The sequence below is a fragment of the Vidua macroura genome, chromosome 7 (genome assembly GCF_024509145.1).
Source record: "Vidua macroura isolate BioBank_ID:100142 chromosome 7, ASM2450914v1, whole genome shotgun sequence".
Classification (NCBI taxonomy): domain Eukaryota; kingdom Metazoa; phylum Chordata; class Aves; order Passeriformes; family Viduidae; genus Vidua; species Vidua macroura.
The window spans coordinates 1,664,231-1,673,517 of record NC_071577.1 but is presented as its reverse complement, the minus strand read 5'-3'; the positions used below and the strand labels follow the sequence as shown (position 1 = coordinate 1,673,517).

The 9,287-nt window shown below is 56.0% G+C and overlaps 1 protein-coding gene across 1 annotated transcript; it reads right to left on the bottom strand.

Annotated features, from left to right (window-relative positions):
* Nucleotides 1–2,082: 2,082 nt before the first annotated feature.
* LOC128809932 (uncharacterized) lies at nucleotides 2,083–8,571 on the bottom strand (the record flags this gene model as incomplete). Its single annotated transcript, XM_053982363.1, is given in 13 exon segments — nucleotides 2,083–2,181; nucleotides 2,183–3,126; nucleotides 3,129–3,798; nucleotides 3,801–3,951; nucleotides 4,329–4,368; nucleotides 4,371–4,469; nucleotides 4,754–4,863; nucleotides 5,182–5,366; nucleotides 5,368–5,382; nucleotides 5,522–5,664; nucleotides 5,767–5,866; nucleotides 6,117–6,206; nucleotides 8,449–8,571. Coding segments are annotated over 13 exon segments (2,703 nt in total), but the record flags the coding sequence as incomplete, so codon positions are not given.
* Between the last annotated feature and the right edge of the window lie 716 nt (nucleotides 8,572–9,287).

Here is a 9,287-nt window from a genome sequence, read left to right as displayed (position 1 = left end):
GGAAACACATCCCCTGATTGACTTTTACCCGTTGCCATCACCTAAGAAAGAAGACTGTATTAGGCTCTGAGAAGCAGGGCGACAGAGACAGAGAGCCCTGGTGCTGCCACCATGGAAGGAGCGAGGACAGCTGTTGCTCTGGACTTCAGCAACAGACTCTGCATGCCACGCCTCCTCACCCTCTGGCCACCGGTGTGCTACAAGGAAAGAAGAAGGGACAGCTGCTGCTCTGGACTTCAGTGACAGACTCTGCACGCCTCCTTCCTTTCGGCCGCCTGGGAAAGCTACGACTGCAGGGGCGAGCTCTGCGTCGAGCCCCCTGCCCAGCTGATCTTTTTAATAAAGAGCTGAACATTTAATAAAGGCATTAGCCCTGTTCATTTCACCGGACAGCTCTTTTCCCCTCAGCACCATCCAGCTGCCACCAGCAGCACAAAGAAATCATGGAGCAGAAATGAGATGCTGCCACCAGAACAGACTTTATCTGTACAGCCACGAGGTACAAGAGATCAGACACCAGTGACAGAGCACAGGGAGGTCTGTCACGGCCCCAAGCAACAGTGTCCCCAACCCAAGGCCCACCTCTTGCAACACTGGGAGCCCCTGGTACGCCCCCAGCAGCGTTTCACAGTCACCAGCATGAGAGGCTAGTGAGCAGAGTCCATCCTGCCGCTTTTTGGATCTGGATCATGGCCAGTCAACTCCCTGCCCGACCTAGGTGCTCCTCGAAGCCACCTTAGAGTGGTCCAGCACGTTTCAGCATTGCTCTGCTCCCAGCCTGCAGAGAGGAGCTTGACCTTTCCCAGGCCCCATGAGCGGAGGCAAGGCTGGGCATGAAGGAAGAGCCCCAGGGAGATGAGGCCACTCTACACCGGGACATGTGGGCTTGCTGCTGGCCCTGTGCTGATTGCCTGATTTAATTTGATCTGCAAATGCTTAACACTGGTGTGCGAGGCAGATGTGATGCTCAGGCTGATGGGTGCATGAGGGGAAGGTGTGAATGTCCCCAAGAACTCTGACCTCTCTAACCCAATGTTGCAAGTCAGTGTGGTCTCAAATCATCCCCACCCTCCCCCCCCAAAAAAAAAATCATTGCTTTTTTTTTGTGGATTTCCCTGATGGATCTGCAAGACTTTGTTCTCATGGTGGGGAAAAACCAATTCATTCAAATCTTAGGTTACGTATCTAGAAAAGGAAGAGAATTCAACAAAGTGGTTGTTCTGGGCTGCAGAACAATGGTTTGAAGGGCACCAAGTGGGTCTGAAGTGGAGAGGCAGCCAGTGGTCACTGCATCCCTCCCTGCCTTTCCTTCTCACTGCTTTGGCAAAACCACAGGGGGAAGCCCCACTCTTCTCTGTCCCATGGCACTGTGGAGCAGAGAAGAGGACAACAAGGACAAGCCAGTGACAAACCCAAGGGGAGCTTGGCTGGACCTTCCCCACCCTGCATCCCAGAAAAGTCACAGTGCCTGGTACCCACCTCTCCCAAACTCCCCTGGGAGGCTGCTGGAGAGCCCAAATCCCCAGGATGCCTCCACTCCCACCAACTCCACCTCTCACTGAGACCCTTCAATGCTGCTGAGCTTCTTGAAGTGCTTGGTAACATCTTTTCCAAAGGATTTGGATGATCTCTGGAGGAGATGGAGAGCACAGGAGGAAAAGAGGCTCAGGCTGGCAGAGATGATGCAGGGGACTAAACAGCAACATGACAAGGGTGGTCCAACACAGGAGACGAGAAGAGCACGCTGTTTTGTTGAGAAACAGCAGTTCAGTGCTACCTGCCTCTGAGGCAGCAGCTCCATCTGCAAGAGGCTGCCCCAAGCACACGGATGTGCCAGCAAGCAATGTTCTTCCTTGGAGCCCAGAAGCCCACAAGCCTCCCCAGAGGCACAGCTGCATCTCCCTGAAAGACTTCTTATGGAACAAAAAGTCCAAACCACTTCATCTTAGACTGCCTGAAAGCACTGGAAGACAAAATCCCGAGAGACCAGGGAGCATGGGACGCACCTGGCGGGTACCAGAAGAGCTCACAGCTGCTGGTGGCTTTTCAAGACAGGGCTCCTGGTTCACATGGAGCCCCAAACCAGGCTGCCCACAAAGGATGGTGTGGCTGCACCCCTGGCAGACCTCCACAGGAGCCGGACACCCCTCAGGTTCTGCAGCCCTCGCACCTCACCTTGAGCCTGGATCTCACAGGTACCGAGGGGCTGCCCAGCTGAGAAGGGAACTGATGGGCAGCCAGGACCCTGCCCGGAGCACAGGGGTGCTCCTGCACCCACCTTCACAGGGAGAGCTGCTGAGCACCTTGAAACCGAGCCCGGTGAGGAGGAAGGTGCTCCAGGGTGGTTCTCAGCAGGGCAAAGCAAAGTGCCTGGCTGCTGGGGAAGGGATACTTTAGCAGCATCCCTCAGGAAGTTGCTCTCATGCCTAAAAAGGCTGTTTCCATAGTGGCACTTGGACAGCACAACGCAGTCCATCTCGTGGGTGCTGGGATCCATGCTGGAGTTCAGCAGGAGTCCGCTGTGGTGCACTGGCCCTGCCCCATGGCTCCTCTGAGGAGCTGCCCCAGCCTGTGGGAGCCACAGCTGTGAGAACCCCTTGTCCTCTCGGAGCACTGCCTGCTCCCCCTCCCAGGAAAAGCTGGGGTCTATGTGGGCTACCAGGGGCTGTTTGGGGAAGCCGCCATGCCCTGGCAGCCTTCTGGCTTCTAAGGGTGCAGGGAGAGCAGCCTCCACATCATCGAGCTTCCCATCCCCAGAGAACAGGGACTGATGCAAACCCTGGACAGGGCAAGGAAAAGACTGGGAGGGGGGTGGCCACCACAGCCCAGCCCCCGGGGAATTCTCAGGACTGCCACCTGGCAGAGTCTGGGACTCCACGTATGCTCCTGCAGCTTCCAGCTGTTTTGAAACTATGGCCAGCAAAGCCTCCGATGGGCAACTGACTGGGTTTGCCTGGAGGAGTTTATTGTGCCACAGAGTCACCAACGTGTTTGAGTGCAATGGGGGTGAGCAGCTTGAGCCCACCAGCTGGCACCCAGGCTGGCTCTGAGCAGTAGGAAGAGTGTTATCTACAGGACCAGAGGGGGTAGCTTCTGCCTGAAACGCTTGGTTTGCCAGCTGAAGTCTGCAGAGGATTTGCTGCTGGAGATGGGAACAGCCAGCACAGTCCCTGCCACCGGCCCGGCTGGGTTAAACGGGACCTGCTGCTCTGGCTGGGCAAAGCTGCCCTCAGAGGTAACGGAGGCTACGGAGCCCACGGAGCCCACAGCCCCCTGGCCTCCCCATGTGCCCGCTGCCTGGGGCTGTGCTGGGAATGCTGAACCAGCTGCCCAGCAGCGCTGGAAGTGAGCCATAGCACTGTTTTCCTCATGGCAGTGTGGGAAGTCCAGGCTCTTTCCAACACCCTCCCTGGGGAGCATCTGCTCCATATAGGATGTCACCTTGGTGCCCGGCCTCTGGCCAAGCCCCTGAGCTAGTGGCTCCTCCTCTACCCCCAGGCTGAGCAGATCCTCCTCCCACTGCTGCAGCTCTGTGCTGTCCACCTTTAGGGTCTGGCAGACGTTTCCATCCACCTCACTCTTCTCAAAGAGGGTTTCGATGACCACCAGGAGGGAGTTGCTGTCCTCCTTGGCCCTGCTGACATCCTCCTTCTGAGTCAGCCCATCAGGCTCAGGAATGAGAGCTAGCAGGGAGACCTGAGGCACGTTATCAGCGTGGGAATTGTATACGGATGCATCCTGCTTCATCATGGCCCCAAGGAGAGAGCTGGGGTCTACCAAGCGCTGCTCTGACTTGACTTGGAGTTTGCTTGCACCTGCAACTCCTCCTTGGCTTGGAACGAGTCAAAGAACCCAGGAAGGTCATTCCCACACAAGACTGCTTCCCCTGTGGCAAAGCTGAAAGGCAGCGGCAAGTTTCTCTTCTGGAGATGTTCCTCCCCTTCTTCATTCCTTTGGTGTGGAGGCAAAAAGGGATGGAAACAGCATGAGCAGCTCCTCCAGGCCAGGCAAAACCTCCCTTCTGACAGCAAGAGGGGAACTCATAGCCCTGCCCTGGCTTTTCTAGAGTAAAAGGGGGCTGGACTGGGCTGGCTAAAGAGAGCTCTGGGGAGCCCACAGGGAGGTCTGCATGGCTCAGGGAAGGGCTGCTGCTCTCAGACAAGAGCATGTCCACAACCACCTCCTCAGAGCTGTTTCACTCACACTACAGGAGGACAAATGCTGCAAAGTGCCAACCTCACCTACCCTTTCCTCCACCTTCATGGCCTCTGTGTGCCTCGGACAGCCCCCCAAGCCCAGAGCAGCTGAAGGGGGCCAGCAATACTCACGACAGGGCTCGCTGGCGGGCGATGATGCAGTTGGGCATCATCGTTTGTACACCAGCCGTGCGTTGGCCTGCACCCACACCCAGCTGCTCCTCTTGGTCAGCAGCCGGAATACCGTCAGCCCGGTCTCCCCTGTCTTCATCACTGGGGCAGGGACACAAAAGAACTGCCACTGACAGAGCTCCTCCACGGAGGCAGACCAATGACACACGCAAGTTGCCACGAAGTTGACTATCACCTCGTGGCCGTGCTACGGGGGCAGGAGATGCAGTGTGCTGTCTCTCTGCCAGCTGCCCAAGCTCATCCAGGAGGAAGAGCCTTTGTCACAGCTACTCCAGCCCCGGGACGGACAGCACCAAGGAGCAATAGTACAGCCAGAGCCTTGAGGGACCCCACAAACACCCCCACAACAGTCCCCCAGCACTCACTTCTCACATGGTGCTCTGCGCAGTGCATCATGTCAGCCGCATGAACAAACTGGTATCCGGACCCTCTTCTGCACAGCTCCACTTCTGTGTATCCCAGGACAACCTTCCTCCTGGAAACAGCACAGGAGTGCAGTGACACCAGGGATGCATCCCCCACAGTTGCACCTCACTGGCCAGACCCCCACTCTGGATGGTGCAACCTCGCCCTGGGCTGAGCTGCATCCTCTGTTCCACAAACCACGCAAACCACAGCAGACAAGAAGTGCTGGTGCCCTGTTAACCTGCTCCCTGTGTTACTGGGGGCCTGCAGTAGAGGGACAAAAACATCAGGCCATGGGAGCTGGGTCAGGTGTTCCTTGTCCCCACCAGATCTAGTTTTCTGTCCAGCACCAGGGATTTTGCCACAGGGAAAGTGAGAGATGCCTTACCGGGAATCACAGGCCATGGGAGTGAAGTCCAGCTTGTGCTTTGTCTGGAAGATCAGTGTTTTGGTCTGGAGCTCCAGGATGGAGAGAGGCTGGAGGAGTGTGGCAATGGCAAAGAGAGCAACTGGGGACTTGTCTGCTGCTGACTTTTGCTGCCCAAGAAGGAACTTCAGGCACCCTGTAATGGTGGTGGAAATTCAAGGCCTTACAGGGATTAGAAAATGTGGGTGTGAAGCAAACAGGGTGGTGGGAACTGGCTGTGCTCTCATCCCTATGGGACACAAGTGACTCTGGGGGAACACTCTGCAGGCACAGGAGGAGCAGAAGGGTGTCCCAGCATTACCAAGAATCCCAAGGAGTTATCCAGCAGGCAGCGGAAGCGGCAGGTGAAGCTCCTCTCCACCAAGGATTGCTTCTCAGCATGGAGGTGCTGGGGGCTGGACGTGGCGCTGCGTCTGGCAAGCAGCGGCTGCTCAGGGGGAAAAGCTGGAAAATCAAAAGGAAGCTTTCCAAACTGTGCTGCACACCCTGAGCTCATGGATCAGAGCTGCTCAAGTGAACCCCTGCAGGGATCACCCTGGCACTCACTATCAGCAGCATGCAGTGGGGTCCTGTGCAGCTGGCGGCGGAAGACGGCCCTGTCGCCCGCATGGATCATCTCGTACACACTCTGGTAGATGAGATCCGACTGGAATGACAAAACAGAATAGTGTCTGCTCCTGGACAGCCTGGCAGAGATGTCGGGAGGAGGACATGGCAGAAGGTTTCCCTTCCTGGGCACTAAAGTGCAGGACTGAGTGTAAAGAACAGGCAAACTCCAGCTCCTTCCCCTGCCACAGGAGCTGCTGCCCTTTGGGAAGCTTTGCTCTCCATCTGCACCTCCTTCCCACACCAGGACTGCATCCATCTGTTTCCAGCCAGGAAAACATGGTGCTCACCTGGTGGAAGCCCAAGTAGTCCCGCAAGGCAGGGGAGATGTAGAAGATGTAGCCATCTCCAGTTGCGGCGATGGCAAATCCATTGAGTGCCTGAAAGCAAAAGTTTGGTCCAAACTTACTCTGCCCAGCTTCAATCCCGCTGCTGAACGATGAAATCCCCCAGCTGTTTCTTCAGCATCCAGGGACAGGAAGGGACCTTCTTCCTCAACAAGGAGCCCCACAAAGAAGGACAGCACTTGGTAACCATGCAAGATTCTCTTCTGCGGAGTTTCTTCTTCTCAGCACAAGCAATGATCCAAGCTGGACTGACCACTTTCTCCAAACCTCCCATGGAACCCCCTCTCACTGCAGGGCAGCTCCTGCGTCAGGAGGGACCAGATAGGGAGAGGTTTCATGGAGGATCTGGAGTCCTCCTTTCCAGCTGGGAATAGCTCCACTCTCCTAGGGCTGTGCTTTGGACACGACACTTCTTGTGGGTCCCTTCCAGCTCTGCATATTCTATGATTCTGGTGTCCATTTCAGGCTGATTTTCCTCAAAAGCAAAGCACTGCACTAGATAGTAACTCATGCCCCCTGTTCTTCACTGTGATGTGTTTAATTTATTAGTGAATGGAAGGAGAGAAATTAGGGAAAGAACACCCGAAATGGAATCTTAGCGTACAGATCCAGCTTGCTGAGGGACCAGTCCCTTCCCTTTGTGTGCTGTTTGGGAGCCCCCTGAGGGATCCCAAGTCAGAGATTGCTGCAAATCACAGTATATGCTTAAAATGATCTTTGTGGGGAGGAAAAAAAGCCACCAGGCAGCTCAGCGGGGGAGATTTCTGTCGCAGTAACACCTCATAAGCTTTCCAGATGCCTTCAGTCACCCCAGCCTGCCAATGCTCTGATGTTGATGGCTCAACAAATTGCCATCATATGGTCCAAGTCCACAGTCCTGGGGAGTGCTCAGGAGATGCTGGGGCTGGGGCAGTCACGGGCTCCCTCCTGGTATCCAGCTGCTCCTCTGTGACCATCACACTGGCACACAGCTGGGACCATGGGGGACCTCGTGTAGTCCAAGATTCACTGCCAACAGTCACACTGAGCTCCCAGTAGTCACTGCCTCACCCAAATCCCACATGGAGGCTCCTGCTGGGGGTCTGCTCACACTGCCTGCTGCCTGGAGGGCTCTGCAGGAGCAGGGCTGAAGCAACCAAAGCCAGGCTTAAAGAGAGCCAAGCATTCATCTGCTGGTGTTTGGAGAGGTGGGAGAAGAGGACTGAAGGCCCAGAAAGCCTATAGGAGAGCTGGAGAAGGTGGTGAGGCCCTGGCACAGGGTGCCCAGAGAAGCTGTGGTTCCCCTGGATCCCTGGAAGTGACCAAGGCCAGGCTGGATGGGGCTTGGAGCAACCTGGGATAGTGCAAGGTGTCTGTGCCCATGGCAGCTCATCACAAGATGACCTTTAAGGTCCCTTCACACCCAAGCCATTCTGGGATTCTGTGAAAGGCCAGGCATGGGAGATGCCAAGAACACAGAATGATTGAAGGTCTTGCACAGACTCGTCCTGCAGCCCCAGTAAGCATGTTCCTCAGCTGATGTGCCCAGATGCTTGTTCAGCAGTCAGCCTTTCCATGTGACCTTCCATGCCAGGCCCTTCCAGCTGACATTTATAGATGGCAGCCCAAAGCAGCAGCACTGTGGGAGGCTGATTCACCAGGCCCTCGTGCTCCGAGCTTCACTGTCAGCTGTTTCATGAGACACACGTGGCCTTTCTACAAAGCATAGCTCTCATTTCCCACTGGTTTTGTCCACCACTGTTGCCCAACATCCAAGTGCTCTTCTTTTCTCCCCCAAAACCTACAAACTGAAGCTGGGCTTTTCCCATCCTAGGCAGGCTGTGAACTCATCCCTCCAGAGTTCACACAATGCCCCAGGTAAGGCAAGGAGTTCCTGGGGGATGTTTTGTCTCACAGCTCTCAACATTCTCCTCTTGGCCTTTGCTAAAGATAATGAACCAAGCCAGCACCTTGGGAACTACTCAGGGATCAATCCTTACACCACCATATGACATCCCTGAACCTCTTGGTTGGGATGGAGCTTACGTCCATGAGATGTAATATAATCAAAGGGGCAGCAAATTGCTGTGGGATGAGAGGGAATGGTGGGAATGGGGATCTGGACCCATCCCAGCCAGGCAGTGCCACTGGTCTCTGTCCCCAGGAACTCATTGCCTGCAGGAATCACAGTGAATCAGCTCTGGGCAAGGCAGGGTCTCCTCCCGCTCCACAGATGCGACCACAAGCTCCAGAGCAGCTTGGGGAGACCCCAAATGACCAAGCCACAGCACCATACCTGCAGCAGTAGCTCCCCCTCAGGAAACAGCTCCCTGTCACCCTGCGGCTCTGTCCATCTGTCCCCTCCTGGGGGTCTGGGCTGATCCATGCAGCTGCCAACGTTTGGAGCTGTAGCTGCAAGTGAGAAGGCAAGAAATCAGTGTGGAAGAGGCAAGGCAGGAGCCTCCCACTTCTCCTTCCCACCCCAGGGCTGCTCATGCAGCTACTGGATGCCGTGGACCCAGCGCAGTGTGGAGGAAGGTGTGACCATCAGTGGGAACTGGCACAGAGCCCACTTACAGAGCCATGCCCAGCTTGCCTGAGGCTTCCTCCAAGAGATTCTTTCCCCTGCTTGATCTCATTTCTGGGAAACCTCACTCCTGCCAGGGTGTGAGGCAGAGATGCAACGGACAGAGGGGGGCTGAGTGCTTCTCTGCTGCCCAGGCTGGAGAACACCACCCAACACAGCCAGGAGGCTTCTGGTTAGAGCCTGGCAGAGCTGGAGTTGGCTCCAAGCCACCCCACTGGGGTGCTCTGTCTGCTCCGCTGCCCTTCAGGGTTAGAGAATGACAGAAACAAAGCTTCCCAAAGCACCTCAGATGCCATCAAAGCACCCATACTTGTTTTCTCCCTTCCACCTTTGGCTGCCTGGAAGCAGATCAAGAGCTGGCGGCCATGGTACTCCCAGTGACACCTGGGAGCTCTCGGCTCCCAGGACTTGCTGCCATGACCTCCCTAGGCTGATTCAGGAGCTGCCTCATGCTTCAGCACTGGATGCCTTCAAGGCAACACCCCTGGGTGCAGCCAGCATGAAACCTCCTGCTGCCCTGCTTGTGGGACCTCAAGCATCACAGGACT